Genomic DNA, 26,779 nt, shown 5'->3' on the forward strand with positions numbered 1-26,779 from the left:
CTAACCAGATCAAGAGTGAGTTCATGTCCTGGGCTCAGTTAAGCACATCATTCCCCAGTGTCTTGAGTGGAAAACAGAGAGAGAGAGCAAGCCCCTGTCTCAGAAAGTTAGAATCTGGAGAGTTGGAATAAAACTGCAAGGATATAAAACCTCAAAGATGCTCTATCAATGGTTTTCAAAAGCAGTATCTACCAACAACCATCCTCCACACAGACCTATGCAGAAGGATTGGGAGAAGATTGGTTTTGCTTATCACATTCAAGCATCCGGTATCTTTTCAATGGCATACTATTTTAATGATCTGGTTTAACGTGAAAAAATGACTTGACCTTGCCCCATTTATGTAAAATCCTAAAGAGCAGAAGTTATGCCTCATATTTCTTGAGTCATCAGAGTGCTAATTGAAAGGCTTGAGTTCATCCAAAGCAACATGTAAGAAAGGCCAGACGATCTACTTGTAAAAAAATTCACCACCGAAAACCCGAGGGAGCATAGTTCTCCTCTGACATTCTAGAGTTCTTTACAAATCATAATAAAGTGTATTGTGCGTCTTGGGGTTGTCAATATCTGGTTCATTGCCAAGTATCAGGGTTGTAAATATGTGGTTTGTGGACAAATATCCTGTGCTGTTTAATATTTTGTTTAGTTTCATTTTAAAAGAATTGTTCCAACCTCTGTCACTGCCATCGAATCGATGCTGACTCATAGTGACCCTCTAGGACAGGCTCGGACAGCTCCTGTGAGTTTGAGAGTCTGTAACTCAGAGTGTAGAAAACCAAGTCTTTCTCCCTAGGAGTGGCTGGTGGGTTCAAGTCACTAAGCTTATGGTTCACAACCCAACACTAAGCACTAAGCAAGCAGGGTTCCTCATTCCAACCCCTGCTTGTAACAAATTCCTTATTACCATTATTGCAAATGCTACATGTGCAATTCATAATCACTCAAAAATCTTCCAGTCGGCAAGCACTAAAGTAAGGCGATATAAGGACCACTTGCACCTGTTCGAACTTACCTACAAATGCAACATACAGACTTAAGAACAAGTCTCATTCATACCCCAAGTATTGCATGTCATATTAGAGTCTGTCTTGGTACCTGGTACATAGGCACACTTATTGAATGCCGGGAGGAGAAGGAAAGGAAGATATTTTATGAGACATTATTTGGAAGATTTTACAAAATTTTAATGATTTCTATAAATACATGAGATGAGAATTTACACAACTTCTCATTTACTCATATTTCCTTAAGTATATTTCTATATGTATTGTAATATAGTATTTTTTGTCTTTTTTTCTCGTTAGTAGTTGAAAACCAAGAATGCCATGATCTGCTTCTTCTGTAACAGTCTTACCCATTGTGGTCTGAAGTTGGCTTTAAGTAAGGTACTTAATGTCTAACCCTATTAAAATTTGCAAACACTGGCGGCCTAGGGCAGATAGAATTTTAATTTGAATTTTAAGTGGAAAGTTAATTGTTTTGTAAATTAATCAGTAACATGGCTTAGCTCTATTTGCCCAGGTAATTACATTCCCCTGTACTGTTAACTTCAACTTTACAAGGGAAAGTCATTTCTTATGCTCCCATATCAATTGTTTGCACCTAAGAACTTGTGTAAGTGTGTGAATGTGTTCTAAGTGTGTGTGGCTTTTATGTGTATGTGGGTTTTTCATATAAGTTGGGATCTTATGATGCCTTATATTGTAAACAACTATTGCTTTAGGAAATGGAGACGCATTATTACTCTACATTCTGCTCAAATGTTATTAAAAATCCACAATTTGCAGGGCACTGTTTCTGAAAACAACTCTTGTTCTACCAACACTTATAATACTATAACTATAAAACTGTCAATCAATGCAGGTAACCAGTTAAGTCTCAGTTGCATTAGTTATACTACAGAGCAAGTCAAAAGCATGCTCTTGGGAAGCTGAGAGACATGGATTCCTTCATTGGTTTACTTTTGATTTAACTTACTATGTCTCAGTTTCCTCAGTAAAATTGTTGGAATAGTAAAGAACAAAATGCTGCGAAATCAATCCCCGATCATGGCAAGGCCATGAGTATCTGAGAAGGACCGCTCCACAGCGTGTTCAATTGCTGGTTTTCCAGAGGTAGACCTGTGGACCTTGCTTTAGAGGTGCCTCCGTGTGCATTAGAACCACCAATCTTTCAGTTGCTACCCAGGAACTCCTTGTCCAAAAGTAGCGGTGACCTATCAAGGTGACTAGGATATTATCATATAATTAATTAGTCAGTTAATTATGATATCATTTAGTATCTTTAATTATTAATGTTACAGAGTCAGTATAACAAAGTGTTTTATGTTAGCATATCATTAAGCAACGTTAATAAAATATATATTAAACAAAGTGTCATGTTGAAAATACTTGATGTCACTGTTGTGGATTCCACATTAAACTATAAGACATGTTCATTTTGGCCCTATATGTTTATCTGAGGTTATTATCATTTTTTGTGTTAGTTCCTGTTTGACAGCAGCTTGTCCTTTTCCTCGAGGACAAATCCTGTGTTCCCTTCATTCATTGCTGAACATCATCCTTTACATTTCAGTAGAAAAGATCATGTTAGATTAAATTATTTATGTGCCATTTCTTTTCAAACTATACACATCCATACACACACATACACATAACATAGTTTTAGGAACTTAAACATGCTTTTATATTAGTCTTTGTTCATAAGTTGGAAAAAAAGTTGTTAATGAGTCTCAGAAAAAAATAAATCTTAGTAGTTCAACAAAGGTAGCAATAGCATCACATCTTTGTTTGCCACTATTAATAAGTCCTTGTGGATTCCTGGTGGCATAGTGGTTATGAGTTGGGCTGCGATCCATGTGGTCAGCAGTTTGAAACCACCAGCAGCTCTGTGGGAGAAAGACTGGACTTTCTACTCATGTAAAACAGTTACAGTCTCAGAAACCCATAGGTGGTTGCTATCGGTTGGGTTTGACTCAATAACTGTGAGTTAATGGATAAGTCCAGTGATACAAATGGGGCCTCTGTTAGATGGAATTGACTCGATAGTAAAGAAAGGAACCTTGTCTTGTTTATGACATTGCTTGAGGGTATTGATTCTTGAAGTTGTTCACTTCACTGATCTGACCTTCTTTAGATGTTCTTTCTGCTGATATATGTTGGTAGTTAGGTGATTAAGCACCATAACCTATTCTGTAGTAGAGACACTTTCAAAATAGAGAAAGAGAATGGGACATTGACAGGAAAGGATGTCACCAGCAAGGTGCTTACTGTCTTGGACTCTAAATAAGAAGCCACCACTGCACTTTCCCCACAGCAACCTAAAAAGCCTGAAAGATACTCATCTATTGATTCAGAATCTGCATTCTAATAAGATTCACAGGGATATCTTGTATATCCCCAGGTGATTTTTGACAGCCTGTAGGTTTTAATTATGCATATCTGTGTAGGAAATTCAAATTCTCATCAGGAAGTCAAGCCTGAATGAACCCAAGAGAAAGATCTTATCATTAGATAACTTGCTTTATTATTTCCAAAATAATATTTTGCATGGCTACATGTTTTCTTGAACCACAATCCTATTTGCCCTTCATGATGACTGACTGTCCTTTATGTTCTGTTTCCAAAGTTCTATATTTGCCTGTTCTATATTTTCTCTGGGATCTGTTTTCTACTATGTTTGAAAACAACCTGCAGACCTTTGTTATGCCTCCCTGTATAGAAATTGCATCCCATTCCTCGAGTAATAAGTCCAGGCAATTAAATGTGCATACTTCTGAAGAGCCTATTGCTAGTCCTTCAGGAGGTCATTCATATTAAAAATAAAATCCCTCTTGATTTTCAGAATCCAAAACAATGGTAATCATAAGTAAATTATAGAAAATTGAAAAGTGGTTAGTGAAATGTTTTTTAAATCATTGTATTGGGCGCTCATACAATCCACCCATCTGTCCATTGTGTCAAGCACATTTGTGCATTTGCTGTCATCACCATTCTCAAAACATTTGCTTTCTGCCTGAGCCCTTGGTATCAGCTCATTTTCCCCCTCCCTCCCCACTCCACTCTCCCTCATGAACCCCTGAAAATTGATAAATTATTATTATTTTGTAATATCTTACACTGTCCAACATCTCCCCTCACCCACTTTTCTGTTGTCCATCCCCCAGGGAAGTTATATGTAGATCCTTGTAATGGGTTTCCCCTGTCCAACCCACCCTCTCTCCACCCTCCCGGTATCACCACTCTCAGCACAGGTCCTGAAGGGATCATCTGTCCTGGATTCCCTGTGTTTCCAGTTCCTATCAGTACCAGTGTACATCCTCTGGTCTAGCCAGATTTGTAAGGTAGAATTGGGATCATGATAGTGGGTGGGGAGGAAGCATTGAAGAACTAGAGGAAAGTTGTATGTTTCATCGTTGGTACACTGCACCCTGACTGACTTGTTTCCTTCCCGTGACCCTTCTATAAGGGGATGTCCAGTTACTTACAGATGCATCCTGGGTCTCCAACCTGCACTCCCCCTCATTCACAATGAGTTGATTTTTGTTCTTTGATGCCTGATAGGTGATCCCTTCAACACCTCATGCTCACACAGGCTGGTATGCTTCTTCCATATGGGCTTTGTTGCTTCTGAACAAGATGGCTCCTTGTTTACCTTCAAGCCTTTAAGATCCCAGACACTATCTCTTTTGATAGCCGGGCACCATCAGCTTTCTTCACCACTTTTGCTTACGCACCCATTTGTCTTCAGCAATCGTGTCGGGAAGGTGAGCATCATGGAATGCCAGTTTAGTAGAACAAAGTATTCTTGCATTGAGGGAGTACTTGAGTGAAGGCCCAATGTCCATCTGCTACCTCAATACTAAACCTGTCAATATATACACATAGATCTATTTCCCCATCCCATGTATAAATATATTTACATATGTACATGCCTTTATTTAGTAAGCTATTTTTTGTATTTTTATATTTAATAAATCATTTTATTGGGGCTCATACAACTCATCACAATCCATGCATTCATCAATTGAGTAAAGCACCCTTATACATTCGTTGCCCTCATCATTCTCAAAATTCGACTTCCACTTGGGTTCCTGGAATCAGCTCATTTTCCTTTTTTCCCTCCCCCTCCCTCCACCCTCTCCCCTCCCCCATGAACCCTTAATAGTTTATAATTATTTTAGCTTATCTTACACTGCCTGGCATCTCCCCTTACCTACCTTCCCGTTGCCCATCCCCCAGAGAGGAGGTTACACGTAGATCCCCGAGATCAGTTCTCCCTTTCTACACCCCTTCCCTCCCGGTATCACCACTCTCACCGCTGGTCCTGAGGGGTTCATCCGTCCTAGATTCCCTGTGTTTCCAGATCCCTACTGCACCGCTGTGCATCCTCTGGTCTAACCAGGTCCGCAAGGCAGAATTGGGATCATGATAATTGGTGGGGAGGAAGCGTTCAGGAAATAGAGGAAGGTTTTGAGTTTCATTGTTGCTACACTGAACCCTGAGTGACTCATTTCCTCCCCACTACTCCTCTGCAAGGGAGTCCAGCTGTCTACAGATGGGCATTGGTTCCCCATCACGCACCCCCCTCATTCATGGTGATGTGATTTTCCCCCTCTGCCTTTGTTGTTTGAAACCTGGTCCCCTCCGCCCTTCATGATCACACATGTTGGAGTTCTGGGTAGTGAAATGTTTTTAACTTTCTTCTAGTTTTTATTACCCTCTTAAACATTGACATCTGAATTTGGAGAGAATAAGAAAATTATTTTCTTATTTTATGGAAGAGAATTCTATGTGTTTTACTAGGGGTGGTTTGTGTGATAGCCACACTGAAGGGTTGGACAACTGGACATTCATAGAAAAAAAATCAACTATTTACTTTTATGTTTTTCTACATTAATGAGTAACTTAAATGGAAAGAATGAATGATAACCATCGACATTTTGATGATCTGTGAAGAATATAAAATATAAAAAGAAGTAGAATTACCTTGTAATAACAGCAGCTACTGAGTATCAGGATTTTGCTGCTGATGTTTCTTCTTTCTTTGTAGTCATGGGAATCTCTCCTTTTCTGCTTCTGAGATATTTCTTCTACGCAGAGTAGTGGCAATACTGACCAGTCCCTCTGTTCTTCTTTCACACGCTTTATTCATGAGGTTCAAAACAATCATTTGGTGAGAGTTATCAAAATGGAAGCGCCCTTGCCGCATTGCGTGCTGTGATCCACAAAGGAAGTAGTTCCACATCACCAGCTGCTCTGAGGAGAAAGACAGGGCTTTCTACTCCAGAGCAGATTTACAATCTCAGCACACCCCCAGCAGTTCGACTCGGTCTTGTATGGTTACTTTGAGTCTGTATCAATTGTATGGCAGTGGGTATAAAGAAATGGATCCAGAAGAGAGTTGTGAGTAGGCAGTTTTACCTCACTTCAACTGGGGAACTGAAAGATTTGCGTGACTCACTGTATTACAGGACACTGATTTATTATTTTGTTATCTATTTAATTATAATATGCTTTTACTTTGATGGTCTGGAACTAAACTCATGCTATCTTAAAGTTAAGACTGTCAGTGGAATGGAAATGCAAATTCACATTAGATGATCAGACAAGAATGAAACAGTATGAAGCCCTGAGTTCCTCAGCACGTGATGACGAGGCCACCAAGGAAGGATAATTAGCAGCAAATTTAGTTGAAAAAATGCAAGTTGAAAAAAAAATGCAAGTTGAAAACTCTCCCTCACAGAGGAAGCGGTGCAAATCGAGAGAACCATAGAAAGTGGCAACTGCATAATGGGCAGAACCATAAACTCCTTCATTCAAATAGTAATGAGAAAAGGCACAGAAAAGGCACAGAAAAGGTAAGGCACCTTCATTTTGGTCAAAAATGAAGGTATAAGAAGGTAGGTGACACATAGTAGGGACTTTATGATCAGTTTGATAAAACCATTTGTTACCATTTATGAAAAGAATACATTTGCATGCGATCCCGACTGAGTTCCATTTACTAAGTTTAATCACTAAATATAATGATGTTGGTGATGTAGGCAAAAGAGAGGCTTCCAGGGAGAGTGCATGTCAGTCAGTCAGCATGAGCATTCATTTCTTTCTTGGGTTCTTTGTATATTTTGGTTCTGGTATAGAAATGGAAACATACTTTCTAGAATAATTAGTCTAGGCTGGTCCATAGTTCTAACTTAAAGAAAAATAAAGTCATCAAGGAGCACTGGTGGGTTAATGGTAGAGTCCTCACCCTCCTCCTGGGCAAACTTTGGTTTGATTCCCAGCCGTTGTGCCTCTTTTGTGCAGTCACACCACACCTGTGTGTCAATGAAAGCTTGTATGTTGCTGTGATGCTGAACAGATTTTAGTCAAACTAGTAAGAAATGCTTGATGATCCATTTCTGAAAATCAGCCATTGAAAACCCTCAGAGACAATGCCACTGCTGGTTGCTCTGTCAAGCCTCATTGGGTCGATTTCAACCCATAGCAACCCTATGCACAAGAGAACAAAACACTGCCCAGTCCTCTGCCATCCTCGCCTTCGTTCTTCTGCTTGACCCCATTGTTGCAGCCACTGGGCCAATCCTTCTCACTGCGGCCTTTCCTCTTTTTTGCTGCCCCTCTACCAAGTGTGATGTCTTTCTCCAGAGACTGGCGCCTCCTAAGCACATGCTCAAAGTGTGTAAGACGGAGTAACGCCATCCTTGTGTCTAAGAAGCCCTCTGGCCGCACTTCTTCCAAGACATATGTATTTGTTCTTTTGCCAGCCCACTGGCCTTTCAATGTTCTTCTCCAGCACCACAATTCAAGTGCATTGATTCTTGTTTGCTCTTCCTTATGCAATATCCAGCTTACTGGGACTTGCTTGTTTGTGGGAATTATTGCAATCCCCAATCACCATTAAGAATGGGGTTCAACGAGTTACCTGTGGTTGCTGGTATAAGAGAAGCACATACTGAGGCTGTCAGTGCCGTGTGGGCGCAGCCCTGGAAATCCATGAGCATCATTGCTCAATCTCATGTGGCTGAACAACACTTGTCCTTCTAAACAGTTACTCAACTGCAGATATTAATAATAAAGCCATGGATCTTCTGAGTCTCTGTTTTTGCCTCTACCTGAATTTTATAGTTAGATTAGCCATTCCAGGGGGATAGAACTATCGTTTAACAGTTCATCTTAATTTTATGTCTCTAAATGTATGTTTCTTCATTCATCAAGAAATTCATATGGGAATTTCCCCCCAGTCTTCACTGATTTTCTGTAGTATATAGAGGCTGTTTCTTTCAAAATATCTTGAGGCTAACTTCATGTTTGTCTAATAAGAGACTTGCCTTGAATGCCCTGGGCTAATTCTCACTGGAATAGTTAACTATAATTATCCTAATGTAAACCACTAGATGATCTCACATTCAGATCCTAATCTTTTGGGTAAGAAAACATTGGTAGTGCAGTGCTGTGTAGTTTTGAAAAGGAGAATATATTGTTGCATGAAATAGGCTCCTGGTAAATCTCAATGCTTCGGGGAAGAGATGCCGGTGATGCACAACCCTGAAGATGAATTGATGCATTACCAGGTAGTAGATGCTTGGAAGTTCAAGGATTCCAAATACACAGATTCCAGTTTCTGTTTCATGTATATTTTTCAAAGTATCTATCAATGTTCAGCAATAAGTAAATGACTCTTAAATGCGTGTCATATAGGACTTTAGGAAATTAATTCTTTTTCCTGTTGGTAGAAAGTAAATTTAACCTTAAACCTTAAAAATATTATTACAACAGAATATCCGCATCATATAATTCAATAGTTCAGTTATTTTAAGAAGTGTCATACCATTGCCACCACATCCATTCTAAAACATTTCCTTCCTTCTTGTTCTCATTGTTACCAGCTCCCCATTACTCCTGTCACAACCCACTGTGCCCCCAAGATCAGTAAATCTAGTTATTATAACTATAGCTTCACCTATCATGGGTGTCATATACCGAAAACCAATGAAACTTACATAGCAGGGTCAGACAGGCAATCAACAAGAGCAATAAACTACAGATACTCCAGTTTAAAAGTAAACAGAAAATACAAAAAACCAAAACAAGCTCAAAAAGTGTCAAAAGAGAGATCAAATGATTTTGACCATTCAAATCAGATTTTTAATATTAAAATGAATTTCTGATAGCTAAAGTATGTTTTAACATTACTGAAAATGTTTGGTTTTAATTTTTCCTCATTCAAACAAATTCCCCCCCATTTTTTCACTTCTGTCACTCCTTTTTTCCAGAGCAGCAATTCAAAAAGAAAAATAAAACATCTTTTAAAATTTTTTCCTGTAATTTTTGTGGAAATACAGATTATCTATCTATCTATTTATTTGTTTGTTTGTTTTAAATCCTTTATTGAGAGCTCACACAATAATCACAATCCATACATACATCAATTGTGTAAAGCAAATTTGTACATTTGTTGCCCTCATCATTCTCAAAAATTTTGCTCTCCACTTAAACCCTTGGCATCAGTTCCTCATTTTCCCTCCTCCCTCCCCACTACCCCTCCCTCACTAACCATGGATAATTTATGATTTATTATTATTTTGTCAAAGATGAAACTATTTCCCTCTCTATCACAAATTTGAAACTAATATAAGGCTGAAAAAGATAGTACTACATAATTCCTATGTCAACCTAAAGAACACTAGACAGGTGAAATACTTCTTAGGTTACAAAGTTGCTAAAAGCAGCATGTGGTTTTTCTTTACTGTTCTTTCTATTGTTGTTCTTTTCTTACTTATTGAATTTCCAGAACCATAAAAGCACAGTGACAACAAATTGGACTACTCAAACCTCGGATTTTCTTCTTTTTCCCCTCCTTTTATTAGAAGTTAGTTCACTTTAGCACCTTCCTAATTCCCTCCTAATTATATACCTTTTTGGTTTCATCCACCTTCATAAACAAATCTGACTATTTTGAATGACACAACTTCCAAAATTTAAAAAAGTGAACAGAAAACCTTTGCTCCCACATTAGCTCATAAAGCATTACAAGAAAGTATATAGAATAAAAAGTAAGGAAACTCTAATTTATTATGATATTATGATGAAAAGAAAGTTAAGTGTAGTTCTTAGTTGAAAAGACAGAACAGAGTTTGAGAAGATCAACAGAAAAAATTGCCATCAGACCTCACCCAGATCAAAATATATGTGTATTTTGGCACCACTATTATGGTCATGATTGAGAAGATATCTTATTGCTGAACTGAACATGTTTGATGAGGTAGATGAAAGAGACGCCTCAAGGGATGGAGCAGAGGAGAGGAGCACAATCAGTCACTTGTGTCCTGGAGTTCTTAGTAGAACCTTGGCCCTTTCAGAGAAAGGGCAGAACAACTCACAGTGATCAGTGTATGTTGCTCTATGGTTCTCTGTTAAAGAATAGTAAGAGAGCAAGTAGGGAGCAGTGGAAGGTCAGAGGCAGAATTCCTGCCTTCCATGTCCGAGACCAAAGGAACCTTGGTGGCAATGGACTGCTGGCCACAAGGTCAACAGTTCAAAACCACCACCTGCTCCTCAGGAGAAAGGTGAGGCTTTCCCCTCCCACAAAGAGTTACAGTGTTGGACTCCACAGGGGCAGCTCTACCCTGTCCTATAAGGTTGCTGTAGGGAATTGACTTGACGACAGTGGCTTCTTGAGTGATGTGAGAGAACAGGGTCCTATTTCTGATATAGCTCTTGCATAGCCATTCCCGGTCTGTCAGTGGTGGACTACATGTTGGTATGATGTAAACCATGCTTCAGTGAAGCTTCCGGACTAACATGGAATAGAAATAAATGTCTGGGAATCTGCTGCTGAGTATCAGCCAATGAAAACTCTAGGTGATAACCGTACATGCCTTACTAGTCATGGGTGCGATGCAGGCTGGGCAATAATCCCTTCCATTTCAGAGGAGGTAGCAGAACTCAATGGCAAAAATAACACAACAGCATCTTGATGTCTTCGGGGTCCTGGATTGTTCAAGCAATGAATATATTTGGTGTGGAACTAAAAAATTGAAAACTTATGTCCATACAGAGGCATCTAAAAAAAACACCTGGTGATATATTTCACCCTCCAAAAAAATCATTCTCTAACAGTGATGGGAAAAGCCTGAGACAGGATCAATTTAGAGACAGCTAATCCGTCTCTTCCTGTGGTGTTCTTTGACCAAATCAGACTAGGGTTTGAAAAATAAGAAAGATAATTTTATGGGTAACATCCAATGTTATTCAGTGGAAAAATATTGGAGCCTCGTTCTGCATATTTTGCTTAGAACTATTAGTCATTTACATACACCCAGGACTTACAGCATTGCAAGAAGTCGAGTACTTTGGCCTACAAAGGCAGAAGATAGACATACTCCCAAAATAAGCGAACACCCAACCCACTGCCATAGCTCTGATTCCTACTCATACCAACCCTGCAGGTAAGAGCAGAGCTGCCCTTCCAGGTTCCTGAGACTCTAAACTTTACAGGAATAGAAAGCTTCACCTTCCTCCTGCTATTGATGGATTCTAACCACCGACATTTGCTTAACCGTTCAATGTATAACCACCAGGACTCCTTAGAAAATAAACGGGCAACCTTGAAATCTCCTCATTATTTAAGTACTCCAACGCTTGGTATATCCACTTGTTTTTGTTTCCTTGTTTGTTTGAAAACATGTTCTACCCCGAAAAATCTAGATGATCAGAGACATACCAGGAAATTAAATAGTTTTCCTGGCTTAAAAGAAAGCAACAGAGGAGAACAGTCTACACATTTCATCGCTTTAGCCTTATTTTGTCCTTTGGCATGATCTATTCCCTCATTTCACTCCAGGAGTGGTGCCTTTGAAGTTATAGACGAATTGAATCAACTGCTTGGATCACATGTGTCTCCAAGAATGTGGTTTCTCAGGTCTGAGCAATCTATCATTCCCCTACTCTCCTTTCACTTTGGCATTTTGACAATCCAAGCAGATTTCTTAGGCAGAGACTTTATTTGCTGCCCCATCACGGCAACGCTACTGAGAGTTCCAGGGCCATCTGCTTGAAGTTTGTCTTTCTTTTCCAAAGAAATCGGTGCATTGCTTGATGGTTCTTAATTATGCTTACAGGAAAACACACTGCTGTCTTCTTGGAAAGAGGAGTCGGACAAAGAACGTTTACATGCACGTCCAGCCATTCCACGTATCTCTTCTCAGGTTAGACACACCTGCTTTACTGTCCCAGCCCTGATTGGCAGAGAAAGTTGCCACACCTGATTTGTAAGTTTCCCTGTTCCAGTCAATAGGGGGGGGGGGTAGGGGGGGAGTGCAATTCGGTCAGCTAACACCAGATTTAATCTAGCTGGAAGTAGGAAAGCAACTGCTATTTGAAACTCCGCTGGTCTCCTGAGTTCATTATTGTTTTCTCCTGGACACAGAGAGCCTTGCTTCAGAGCAGCCTCACTGGCTTAGGAGTCCCGTTTGGTTAAACCTGTCCCAGGGGATCATGGCTATCTCTGCCTTACAGATTGCCGGACTTGTGCTTGGTGGTGTTGGCCTGGTGGGGGCATTGGCTGTCACTGTCATGCCTCAGTGGAAAGTGTCTGCTTTCATCGGAAGCAACATTGTGACTGCTGAAAACCAGTGGCAAGGACTGTGGATGAGCTGCATACGCCACATGAACATCCGGATGCAGTGTAAAGTCTATGATTCCCTGTTGGCGCTTCCTCAGGATTTGCAGGCGTCCCGAGGACTGATGTGTACAGCAACGGTGATGTCCATCCTGGCTTTCATGACGGCCGTTCTCGGCATGAAGTGCACCCAGTGCACTGGGGAGGATGAGAAGGCGAAGAGCTACATCATGCTAACGGCTGGCATCATGTTCATTATCTCGGGCATTTTGGTGCTCATCCCTGTGAGCTGGGTCGCCAACACCATCATCAGAGATTTCTACAACCCAATAGTGGACATGGAACTGAAGCGTGAGCTTGGAGAAGCCCTCTACCTAGGCTGGGTCACGGCCTTGGTGCTGATTATGGTCGGGGCGCTCTTCTCTTGTGTCTTCTGCTGCACTGGGGACAACGTCAGCTACCGGTACACGGTGCCCCATCATCGCGCAACCCCCAAAAGTTCTTATATGGAAAAGAAGTCTCCAAGTGTGTACTCTAAAAGTCAGTACGTATAGGTTTGTATGTCTCTTTTCTTGACTTTAACTGTGAAGTGATGCAGACGGATAAAATGCCCACGACAATACAAAATATGGAACCCCAGAGGACATTGATTTGACATTGTTGACTGCCTAATATTAATCACAGCAACTGCGTCTTGGCTCTATGATTCTAGAAGCTGTTGTAGCAGAATGAGATATTACACATATGTCTGATTGTTGTTAGACACTCTAGTAATTTGTTTTCTAAATGAGTTTGCACATCTCTTCTTTTTAGCAATTGCTTCAAATGACATTGCTAAAGAGTGTATTCTGTTAGAACGGTGGTTTCTCTATGACACGGCATTGTGTATGTTGATGAGCATGGTGTTTATATCTCATGTAGACACAGACTTCTATGGTTCTATTGAAAATGAAATACTTATCCGTTACACTGAATAAATAGAGCTCAGCTACTTTGTTCAGGGAAATCTGGGATAAGACTGAAGAAGGTTAATATTTAATTGTTTAAAAAACAGCTTGGCAATTAATGTACTTCATTTATAACGAAGGTTAAAATGACGGTTTTAATCGGCAATATAAAGGAAACTAAGTGGCTTTCTGATATCCGGTGTTTCAGCCTAGGAGTTACAACTTCTAACTCCTTTATCCTCTTCCCCAGAGGCCTTCATTTCTTGTACATTAAATTAACATCTTTCAAGAGGAAGATATATTGTCAAGGGGCTTTGCATTCAAACTGTTGTCCCAGGGCTGTATTAAGAAGAAAGATAAAATTGGTTGAAGAAAATGAAAGACTTCGGGAAAGGATCCCTCCCTCCTCTTAAGTTTTCAGAGTTAGAGAAGATGCCATTTGACACATGATCATTTATGCACTTGACTATTTTAATAACTATCTGAAAGTGGACATTTATCTATATATATTTTTATAAGGGACCTAAAAATAAGATGCCATTTGACACACGATCATTTATGTACTTGACTCTTTTAATAAATATCTGAGTGTGGATCTCTCTCTCTCTCTGTATATATATATATATATATATATATATATATATATATATATATATATATATATTTAGAAAGGACATTAAAAATAAGATGTATTGGCTTTTATTGCTTCCTGGAAGAAAAAAAAATAGTTCTTCTTTGTGAGCTTCTTTGTTCCCATGTAGCTATGAAAGTCAAATTGTCCTTTCAGTTCTGTCTCATGATCACAATCCGACTTGCCACCTCATAGTATCCTGTGTTTGTTACATTTGCTAAAATAAATTAAGTATATATTTTTCTTTGTTACAAAATTCCATGTCTTTGTATTGCCTCAAAATTGATCGAATTGATAATCAATCAGGAAACTTAACATTTACATTTATCTAATGTATATAAAAGGTGTGTTATAGCCATTATGTATTTGATACTAATAAATGTTGATTTTATATTGTCATATTTTACTGTTCTTTTATTTATATTATTTTAAAAATATTTTATTGGGAGCTCTTACATATATCATAACATCCCATCAATTACATAAAACAGTATTGTACAATTGCTACCACAGTCGGTTTCCAAACATTTTCTTTCTTTTTTTTTGTTTTACATAGATGACACATAATATTTAAAAATACCATTAAACAATGTGTTATTTAAGGTTAAGTATAATATGAGGGGATTTTTTGAAAGTGTAGGAAAAAATGAATTAAAATATAATGGCATCTTCCCAGTTACCCCAACTTCTTTTTTTTTTTAAATCATTTTATTAGGGACTCATACACCACCCATCTCAATCCATACATACATCAATTGTGTAAAGTACATTTGTACATTCATTGCCCTCATCATTCTCAAAACATTTGCTCTCCACCCAAGCCCCTGAAATCAGGTCCTCATTTTTCCCCTCCCTCCTCACTGTCCCCCTCCCTCATGAACCCTTGATCATTTATAAATTATTATTTTGTTATATCTGGCTCTGTCCCATGTCTCCCTTCCCCCAGTTTTCTGTTGTATGTCTCCCAGAGAGGAGGTCAAATGCAGGTCCTTGAAATAGGTTCCCCCTTTCCATGATTAACTTGTAAGGAAATTTTCAATACTTTCAACTGTCCAACTATAGAAGGAGTAAGAGGGGCAGTATTAAAGATAAAATTAATTTATAATTAACTGTTGAGAGCATAAACTATTCAATGACATTTAATCATAATGTGTCTCATTGTCATCATTGGATTCAGTCTGTAATATTTGATGTAGATAACATACTTGTAACTTATGAAGGCAGTGTCAGAAGTTCCAAAATATCAGTGCACTATGATTGTTATGTAAATAATAGCCATCTATTTAAATCCTTTCTCAGAAACACGTTAACATCTGAGATAGAATATTAACCAACAGGAATAGCTCATGTTTGGGTGGTCCGTATCATAATCTGGGCATTGCTCCATGAACCGAGGAGGTCTGGGTGGTGGTGGGTGCACATTGGAAGCCATCAACAACTCCCCAGGAGAAAGACAGAGGGCAGTTCTACTCCCAAGGGCAGCTCTAACTTGTCCTACAGAATGGACATGAGGGGTATGTGACATGCCAACAGTGACTTTATGGGTTTATAGCTGCATAGTCAGCCTATGAGTAAGACAATCTGATTGCATACATTCACCGATAAGTATACCCTGAAAGAATTACCTGATTACTCAAGAGGGTCCGGAAAAAATACACTTACATTCATAGATGACTCATTGACCGAGTGACTGACTTCATAATCCACCCTCTTTCCCTTAAGGGAAAATAGATTTTCTCCAGTGGTATCTAGTGTCTGAAGACATCAAGGGACATGTGAGCTTATACATTGGTTTTTATTTTTATTGGTGACGATGATATGCCTAAGTTCTTTGAGTATGAGAAAACGTTTAGTAGACATTTTTCCTTATGATTTGTCTATAGGTATGTTTCAACTCATCACAGACAATTTTGTGGACTTGCATCAATATATCCTTGAAACCAAAAATAAAGCAAAACTAACTGAGCACCCTGGAGAGATGTCCAGAGGCCTAATCTTTTAAATATTTTTCTTTAACCAGCCATTCTTTCACTTAAAAATGCCCATGGCTGTCTTAAATTTATTTTCCCCTCTGCTTTAATACAGAACACAGCTATAACTGCTATCGCGCCTCATGAAATCACCTCTTGAGCTTCTATGTAACATGTCCCCAATTCTCTTTACTCTTTACTCAGTGAGTCCACTGGGCCTCAGGCAACCTCGTGTGTGTGTGTGTGTGTGTGTGTGTGTGTGTGTGTTTGGTGTGTGGCGGAACAGCTCTGGAAGGTTAGCAAAGCTGTTACCTTTCATAATCATATTGCCAAGTATATTCTCCTAGTCAGGTATGAATGGATAAAATTTCAATATTTCAGCCAATAGTTAAGAGCTTAACCTTTTATGATCTCTGGGGACTCTTATGTATTTGGGGAAAATGTGGTCTAGACATGTGTTACTGCAGACAGCTTATTCTTCCTCCAACAATCCTCCATTCTTCCAATAAAAGCCCATTCTAAATGCTCATTCCAAAATTCCTGAGTCCATCATAATCTTTGTGAGACAGATCTTTTGACTACAAGGAAAAAGCCAAATTTTTAGCATAAAATGACTGACCAAACAAAAGAAAACAAAAAACGTACTGACATAGGATAAATTAGAATCAATACTGTCTCATAGCAATCTTTCCTGATGGCAAAACTGCCATCTATGGACTTTTGAGACTGTGTGTACCTGTTAGTGGGCGTAGACAACCTCAAATGTCTCCTTAGGAGCCACTGAGAGTTTTAAACTGCTGACCTTGTGGTTACTGATCCGATGCTGAACTCTGACATCATTAAGGATGCTCCTAATTACTAACAGGAAGAAGGAGAACATTTCCTGGTAATATTCAAGACAAATTTTATCAAACCGTGTAACAAGCTCATTATAAAATTGATGCTCAACAACTAGACTAATTCGCATGGCCAAAGCCTCTTTAATATTCTCGAAGTGATGCCTGAGGAACTTGGAAATTGTTCAATTGAAAGCAAGGTATATGTAAGGATAGATTTTATAATAGAACTGTATTATATAGTTTTATGGAAAAATAATGCAATATGATGTAAAGAACATGGGAGAGCAGAGGACCTCATTTTAAGCCTTGGCCTTGCAGGTAGTCCTTTTTTAGGATGACAGGAAAAGGAAAGAAGTCACATAGCTCAACTTCTGCATTGATCAATATTCAGTAATCTGATGAGGATAACGGATATAAACTTGAAGCCCTTTCATATATTAATGAGCTGGAAACATTACTCCCTGTGTACAAATGAAAGGCATGATATATAGTACAAAATTAAAGAGTTTAATAAGACCAAACCCAAGCCCACAGCAAATAGGGTGTGGATTTAGGAATGCTGTTAGCTTCTCCTAGCCTTTGTAAAAAGAGAATCATAGGGAATATATATAAATATATGTATAAAATATATAAAATAGCTCAATGCTGGATTCAATAAGTAATGAATTTTATCCTTTTAAAATTATACACTTCCTTAAAATTCCTCTCAGTTCTGAGTAAAATAAACACATTAAAAAAAAGCAAAAGTGTTGAATAAAATATTAACAGAATATTTTCATCTTCATTGGTATTCATTGTGAATTTTAGCAACAAGTTATTTTATGATTAATTAGAAAGCCCCAGGACTGAATTAAGAGAGGCAAACATAGTTTTGTAGTTTCATCATTCATGTTTAAAGGAAAAACATTAACATGTGTACATCTTATATTTTTCCTAACAAGATTTATATAAATGATTTAGGATGTCTATTTGAAATATTTTAAAAATTATTATTTTAATACATTTATAAGAAGCTGTAAATACTGGAAGTCTTCACAGCACATTACATTTACAGATTTTTTTAAACTGTGCTATTCCAGAACTCTTCACCTCTGAATGAATTTCTCACAGCTGGTTCAAGTCAGGAAAGCTTTTAGACTGTGCTCAATTGAGTTGTCTTAGAAACCACTCAAAGGTAATAGTGAAATTCAGAATGTTGAAGATGCCGCTTTAAAAAGTCCATTTATAAGACATATCCAGAATAGAAAATCCATAAAAACAGAAATCAGATGAGTGGTTTCCAGGGAAGGGAGGGAGTGGAGAAAGGAAATGAACTGCTTAAGAGGTGGGAGGTTGTTTTCTGTGTATTGATAAAGTCCTAGAGGCAGTTAAACTAGTTGATGGTGATGATTCATAAGATTGGATCTAATGCCTCTGAACTGTACACTTAAAAAAATGGGTAAACAGGTTAACATTTGTTATGTTATGTGTTATTGTCCCAAAGAAAGAGAGACATTTAAAGTAAAACAAGTGTGATGACTTCTCAAGTTATGAGCTTTGGGTAATCATTTCCTTTACTATAAGGAAACCAGGAAGTGAGGTGCGTGTTACGTTTTTCGGGTGTTTTATTGCCAAAGCCTCGTCTCAGGTAAGCATATCTCAGCCAGAAGCAGTGTGCAGCGGTGGTTAGAAGCACAGAACCGGCTAGCTGTGTTCGAATTCCAGTTCCACCAAGCAGAATTCCCTGGCCCCTTATGTTTCTTGATCCTTGTTTGCAAAATGTGTCTAAATCCTAGGGCAGGGATACAGGTAAATTAAGTTATATGATGGTAAGTCAATAAAGGTATTACTAATCTATTTCCAGTAGTACATGCATGGGCTTATTCCAAACAAAATGTGTTTAAATGCATCTTTGTGCTATGTGGCTCCTGGTAGATGAGCTCTCTCAATAATGCATGTGTCTTAACTGCAGGGTACATTTAAAAGCAGATAAATATACACTACTTAATATTAAACAATTTTAAGTCGAGACTAATATCAAGGTTTAAACAAAACTCAAATTTCAAACATCTTCCCCAAATACTGAATAATTTCAATAAGGGTATAGGATCATTGCCCATATAAAGCAAGGCAGGTCAAGAAGACCGCCAAGATAAGGCAGAAGAAGGAATATCATCAACCTCAATGAATGAAGAAACTCTAATTGGAGTCCAGAAACTAGTCATAGAATGACCATTGATGCGATAATTGCTTAATGTGGAATCGCACAAGTTTTGACATTTTTTTCATTTTAAGAGAACATCTTGTCCTCAGCAAACTGGGTGGATGCCAAAATGGTTGGGCAAAGAAAAATTAGTGCAAAATCTTCAAGTCTTTCCATCAGTTTTTTAAGTTATATCAAAGCTACTGAAGATGATTTTATGGAAAAAAATTCATAAATAAGAGGAACAATATGATCTAGATAGTAAGTTCCTATTAAAACAGTGGCTTCCAAAGAGGTCTAGATTGGTTAAATTCAGACAGAGGAGTTCACTCAAAAGTTAAGGGTGTTAAACTTCAAGTCTTTAAGACCTCAGATGCTGTATTTTTTGATAGCAGGGCACCATCTGCTTTCTTTACCACATTTGTTTGTGCGCCCATTTTGTCTTCAGTGATCATGATGGTAGGGTGAGCATCACAGAATGCCAGGTTGTTAGAACAAAGTGTTCTTGCCTTGAGAGAGAGCATGAGCAGAAGCCCAAAGGTCATCCACTACCTCAGTGTATTGCCATGTAAATATGTGTACATAGGGAAATACTTCTACTTTTATGAACTTACGTAGTTACATATTTACACATCTATGCTTATACCTCTGCCCATAGCTACGCTTCCTAGATGATTTCTGTTTCCCTTTACTTTCCTCCTGCCTTACCATCAGGCTTGCCCTGCATTCACCTCTTAGTTATTGCTCTCAGCTAGATTGCTTTAGCTCCAGTACCCCCAGGATCTCTCCGAACTCCTTTTTGTTGATCTTAATTCCCTAGTTGTTCCTCTGTCTATGGTGTTGAAGTTAAACAAGTGACCATCTAGCAGAGAAGTCTCAAGCTCACATGGAGGAAGCACACCAGCCTGTACAATCATGAGGTGTCACTGGAACTGGGTAACAGGCATCAGAAGACCTAAAACACATAAAAAAAAACATATTGATGAGAAAGGGGACCGGGAAAGAGTCCCAAAGCTCATTGTCGACAATGGGACATTGCCTCACAGACAGTTCACAGGGAAGGGATGGGTCAATCAGGGTGCAGAAAGGCACCAATGAAACACACAATATTTCTCTGGTTCCTTGAGGCTTCCTCACCCCCCACTGTCATGACCCAGTACTGTCTTTCACTGCAGGCTAGACCAGAGTATGTGCATAAGTACAGCTAAGAGATAAGAGCCCATGACACACGGAATCCAGGAGCAGGAATGGGAGTTGTGATACCAGAACAGTAGGTGGAAGATGGGGAGAAAAGGGGAGGAAGAGGGAATAGATCGTGATGATCAACACATAATAACACACACACACACACACACACACACACACACACACCTCCAGAGGGATGAACAACAGAAACCGCGGGGGAAGGGAGAGAGTGAACAGTGTCAGATATGACAATAATAATAATCTATAATTTATCAAGTCCCCAGGGTGGAGGTGAGGAGGCAGGGAAAAATGAGGAGCTGATACCAAGGGCTAAAAAGAAAGTAAATGTCTAGAAAATAATGATGACAACATATGCATAAATTCACTTGACACAATTGAGACATGGATTGTTATAAGAGCTTTAAGAGCCCCGAAAGAAATGTTCTTTAAATAAAAAAACAAACAAACAAAAAGTTAAGGATGGCAACTCTTTGGAACTATAAAGGGGTAATCTTAATTAGATTTGCTGAAATTAAATAGAAATATTAGAAAGACGTTTTTATTTTTTACTTTTTAATTGAAAAATCCACCGGTGAATAAAAAGTCAGAAAATGTGCACCAAAGAATAATTTTTCAACATGACAACATTTCCAAGCAGCAGTCCTATGAGAATTTCTTTGATAAAACTCACCCAATGCACCCCCTAACTCTGATCTTTCCAGTACAAATGGAAGGGCTCAGAATTCTTTTTTTATTATATAAATCTTTTATTGGGGCTCATACAACTCTTATCACAATCCATACATACATCAATTGAGCAAAGCACCCTTATACATTCATTGCCCTCGTCATTCTCAAAATTCGCCTTCTACTTGGATTCCTGGAATCAGCTCGGTTTCCTTTTTTCCCCTTCCCCTCCCTCCCCACTCCCCCTTTTCCCCTGCACCCTTAATAGTTTATAAATAATTATTTTATCTTATCTTACACTGCCTGGTGTCTCCCCTCACCCACCTTCCCATTGCCCATCTCCCAGAGAGGAGGTTACACATAGATCTCCAAGATCGGTTCTCCCTTTCTAGACCCCCTTCCCTTCTGGTGTCACCACTCTCACCGCTGGTCCTGAGGGGTTCATCCGTCCTAGATTCCCTGTGTTTCCAGATCCCTACTGCACCGCTGTGCATTCTCTGGTCTAACCAGGTCCACAAGGTAGAATTGGGGTCATGATAATTGGGAGGGGAGGAAGCGTTCTAGAACTAGAGGAAGGTTTTGAGTTTCATTGTTGCTACACTGAACCCTGAGTGACTCATCTCCTCCCCACTACCCCTCTGGAAGGGATGTCCAGCTGTCTACAGATAGGTATTGGGTCCCTCATTCACAGTGATGTGATTCCCCACCCCACACCCCATCCCCGCTGCCTTTGTTGTTTGAGACCTGGTCTCCTCTGCCCTTCATGATCACCCATGTTGGTGTGCTGCTTCTGTGTGGGCTTTGTTGCTTCTGGGCTAGATGGCCGCTTGTTTGCTTTCAATCCTTTAAGTCCCCAGATGCTATATCTCTTAGTAGCTGGGAACCATCAGCCTTCTTCACTATACTTGCTTATGCACACATTCATCTTCAGCATTTATGTGAGGAAGGTGATTACACAATGATTGTTTTTGTTCCTTGGTGTCTGCTACCTGGTCCATTCAACACCTTGTATATGCTTAGGCGGTGTGCTTCTCTGTGGGCTTTGTTGCTCCTGAGCTAGATGGCCGCTTGTTTGCCTTCAAGCCTTTAAGACCCCAGATACTATATCTTTTTGATAGCTGGGCACCATCAGCTTTCTTCACCACATTTGCTTACACACAGGTCTGTCCTCAGTGATCATGTCCGGAAGGTGGGTATCATGGAATGACCGTTTAGCTGGGTGAGGTGCTATTGTATTGAGGAAGTGTGCATGAGGAGGCCCAATGTACACCTGCTACCCTATTACTGAACCTATAAATATATGGACATATGTCTATTTCCCCCATAATCATAAATATATTTACATATGTACATATCTATATTTAGGCTTCTCTGTATGCCCTTTGCCTCCTACTCCTTTCCTCTATTTCCTTACGCTTTCCTCCCATCCCATTACCATGTTCAGCCTTCATTCTGGTTTCAGTAATTTCTCTCAGTTACCTTGACCTTGGTCACTCCCTACCAGTCCTCCCATCCCCTCCCTCCTCTGGTTTTGAACCACGTGTTGTTCCCTTGTCCCTGTGTTGGCCAACACCTCCTCCCTTCCCCTACCTCCCACGCTCTCATGTCCCTCCAGATGGTTGGTCCCGTTATTTTCTTCTCTCATTGTTTGTCCAGCCTATCTTGTCTAGGTGGACCTGCTGATATAGTAATATGTGCATACAAATGCAGATGACTTTGACAGCACCCCAGTGGCACATAAGAATATTGCTTCGGCAGCAGCAACACTGACACGCTGATAAGCAAAAAAGCCACTAACATACAAATTTTACAAGGTTTAAAAAAAAAAGAAGACAAAACAGAAGGATAGCCAAAAAAGACACACACACACACACACACACACAAACCTGCTAGTAGTTCAAGGTCTGTTTGTTGGCCTTTAGGAGTGTTTTCCAGATGAAACTTGTGTGGTGAGAAAGGATTAGGAATGGAAAATTTTCATTGGAGTTGGACAGACCTAGATAGGGTCTATGTGAAGAATCAATAGCTACAAGTTTAGATTATTTCATTTAATAAAGGGTTCTATAACATTGTAGCAATTCCTTTGATCATATCATACATGTAATATATCATTAATCCCCTAGCGTTCTTACTTATATCCCAAGCTCTACAAGCCTAACTTCTTTTACCCAAAATATAATATTATTCTTTCCCCAACTGCCACTCCCAACATGAAGGCCTTCAGTTTAATTGTGGCACAGAGTGAAGTGTGTAAATGCGCTGACATATTGGAAGCAGATTGCTGTTCCTTTCTTCAAGCTATCTCAGGTAGGTTTGCACCACCCATGTCACTGAGGGACTCTACAATCCAAGTGCTAGGATGCAAATGTCAATTCATACACAGTTTTGAGTTTTAAAGTATTTAAAAGTAAAATTTAACAAGACAAATAACTTTTAAGTCATGTCTACCATGTACTTCTGTTTTTTTGGTTTTTTTGTGTGTGTGTGTTCAGCCATGAAAGTATTGATTCTATACAAATGAAGAGTCAGGTACTGTGATACTGAATTAGTCAATATTGGCCAAATACCCCTCTCTCAACAGCACTGTAAACAATTAATTCCAAAGCCTAATTAAAAACAATATTAATGAAAGATCTTTTTGCCCCAGGGGAGTGATCAATAAGCCTCTCTACCATAAACGAACAAGGAGGTTTTGAAAGGGAGCTAAAGGTAAATTAAAATCAAAAACTAAAACAAAACAAAAGCATAGATCCAGGAATGTGTTCGGGACTCACACTAAATCCTAGCTCTAATTTGAACAATTAGTTCTTACATCATGGCTTGATACTAATCCTCAGGAAGGAAACACAGAATATATGGGTGCTATAGCAAAATGTGGTGAATAAGTTAGATGGTGACTGGCTATCTGACGGAAGCATGTCTGGGGTCTTGAAGTCTTGTTTCCAAACAAGCAGCAATCTAAGTGAGATGCCAACCAAGTCCACATGGAAGAAGCGCACCAACATCAGTGACTGAAGGACTATAAATCCTATAATCTGATGCTGATGGAGGGAATAGTATCAGAAGCTAAATTGTGAGATTCTGGTTTGCAGAAGGTTATGGATGACAGTGGGAGCCCAAGATACATTTGTGGGAACTATACAGGAAGTAAACCTCCGGTGACTTCTCTTTGTTCATAATAGAGGGATGGGAGGAACGTTGTTACTAAACAGTGCTTTGGAGAGATGATAATAGAAGGTAAAAATGATAAACCTGGCTTGAATAATTGGAACCTGATCAGCTGATCACTCCCCGGATGCACTTTAGACCTGACATGGCTTTTAATCATTTCTTTTTTTGTTGTTCATTTTGGGGTTATCTCAGATGCATTTTATCACTGAAGTTAATCCTCTTAAAATTTAGTTACAACTTTTCAGTATAGGAAGGCCAGAATTGATGAACCTATGAGTTCAGCAAATAGGATAAGGGTTTCTTAGGAGTACAGTGACAGGTTTGTGTGTGTGTGTGTGTGTGTGTGTGTGTGTGTGTGTTTGTAAATAGATGAACCAACAAGTAGACAGCAAGATAACTGTTTTCCAATGTCCAGTTACTCCTACAGACTTATGTGTAATATAAAAGAATGTTGCCTGCTATGGTCTGATCCTCATGATCACAGGCATGTTTTAATTCCGCTTTGTCTCAATATCATGGATGGCTGGTTGATGTCTCAGTGCTGCTCTAACAGAAATACTACACACAGTGACTTGCATGAACTAAATGTTACTTTCTCACAGTTTAGCAGACTGGAAGTTGGGATTCAACATGCCAGCTCTAGGGAAAAGCTGTTTGTTGACTATGGTAAAGATGTCTATATCTTATTTACTTCTGTTCATCAGTTTCTTGAAAATTTTCATGTGTTGTGAATCTTTTTATGTATGTCATTCTGTGTGCCTAATATTATTTTTATATCTCAAAAATGCTCTAAATCAGATGCTCTATTGATATGTCTTCATTAACATAAGGAAGAAAATCTGATTTTTAAATAGTATTTCATCATAAATGGAAGGATTATTACTCTTATTTTGGGGGTGGTGATGCAGGGGGAGCATACTTTTTGAAATCATTGTATTGGGGGCTCCTACAGCTCTTATCACAATCCATCCATCCATTCATTTTTTCAAGAACATTTGTACATATGTTGCCATCATCATTTTCAAAACTTTTTTCCACTTGAGCCCTTGATATGAGTTCCTCCTTTACCCCCTCTCCCACTCTTCCTCCCTCATGAACTCATGATTATTTATAATTTTTTCATGTCTTACACGAACAGCTGTCTCCCTTCGCCCACTTTTCTGTTGTCCATCCCCCTGGATTGCCTGTGTTGCGAGCTCTTATCTGTACTAATGTGTATTCTCTGGTCTAGCCCGATTTTTAAGGTAAAATTGAGGTCATGATAATGGGGGAGGAAGCATTGAAGAACTATAGGAGAGTTGTATGTTTCATTGGTGCTATACTGCACCCTGACTGGCTTGTCTCTTCCTTGTGGTCCTTCTGTATGGGGATGTCCAATTGTCTACAGATGAGCTTTGGGTCTCCACTCTGCACTCCCCCTCATTGAGAGGGGAGTTCAGTGAGGGGGGTTGTTCACATTGAGAACAATTTTTGGAAGGGTCTTTGATGCCAGATACCTGATTCCCATTCACACCTCATGATCACAGAGGCTGGTGTGCTTCTTCCATGTGGGCTTTGTTGTCAACTAGTTTATCTTCAAGCCTTTAAAACCCCAGATGCTATATCTTTTGATAGCCAGGATCCATCAGCTTTCTTCACCACATTTGCTTATGTATCTGCTTTGTCTTCATTGATCATGTTGGGAAGGTGAGCATTGCAGAATACTGGATTACTAGAACAATGTGTTTTTTCATTGAGGGAGTAATTGAGTCAAGGTCCAATGTCTATTTGCTACCTTAATACTTAACATATAAATATATGTACATAGATCTATTTCCCTGTCATTATTTATAAATATATTTATGTATGAACATGCCCGTATTTAGACCTCTGTAAATGTTCTTTGCCTCCTAGTTCTTTCCTCTCTTTCCTTTTACTTTCTTCTTGTCCCACCATCATGCTTGACTTTCATTCAGATTTAGTAATTCTTCTGGGTTACATTGCCCTCGATTAAGCCCCACCAGGCATCTTGCTTCCTCCTCACCATCAACTTCAGATCACTTGTTCTTCACTTGTCCATGGGTTTGTAAATACCCACTCCCTTCCCCCCCCACCCTCTGTTCCCTCTCCCGTGTCCCCCCAGAACCATCAGTCCTGTTGTTTTCTCCTCTGGATTGTTCATTCCATCTATCTTATCTAGATAGACATGCAGGAACAATAATAAGAACAAAAACAAGACAATGTCAAACAGAACAACAAAAGAAAACAAATCAAAATAACAACAAGAGCAATGACTAAAAAGAAAAGCCTATAAATACATGCAGGTCTGTTTGTTGGCCTTTAGGAGTGTTTTCCATTGAGTCTGATGGGGTGCTGCCCCCTGGCCAAAAAGTCTATTTTTGGTATTCCCCGGGGACCTCATTGCTTTGCTCCACTTGTATCTCTGTTGCATGCCCTTAGTGTTTCGCCCCAGTGGGATGGCGTAAAACCGGCACCATTCTTGCACTGTGAATCCAGGGTTGTCCCCCATAATGCTATGGGTCAGTGAGGGACATCGTGTCTGT

General features: G+C 39.2%; 1 protein-coding gene across 1 annotated transcript; it reads left to right on the forward strand.

Moving 5' to 3' along the window:
* Positions 1 to 12,500: 12,500 nt before the first annotated feature.
* Positions 12,501 to 13,178, forward strand: CLDN8 (claudin 8). Its single transcript, XM_075543395.1, has one exon. The coding sequence runs from the start codon at positions 12,501 to 12,503 to the stop codon at positions 13,176 to 13,178; it is 678 nt and encodes a 225-aa protein (XP_075399510.1).
* Positions 13,179 to 26,779: the final 13,601 nt, after the last annotated feature.

Source organism: Tenrec ecaudatus, chromosome 2 (assembly GCF_050624435.1).
Source record: "Tenrec ecaudatus isolate mTenEca1 chromosome 2, mTenEca1.hap1, whole genome shotgun sequence".
Lineage (NCBI taxonomy): Eukaryota > Metazoa > Chordata > Mammalia > Afrosoricida > Tenrecidae > Tenrec > Tenrec ecaudatus.

Excerpts from the sequence above, each read along its gene's own strand:
- CLDN8 (XM_075543395.1), top strand. The coding sequence starts at position 12,501 with ATGGCTATCTCTGCCTTACAGATTGCCGGACTTGTGCTTGGTGGTGTT.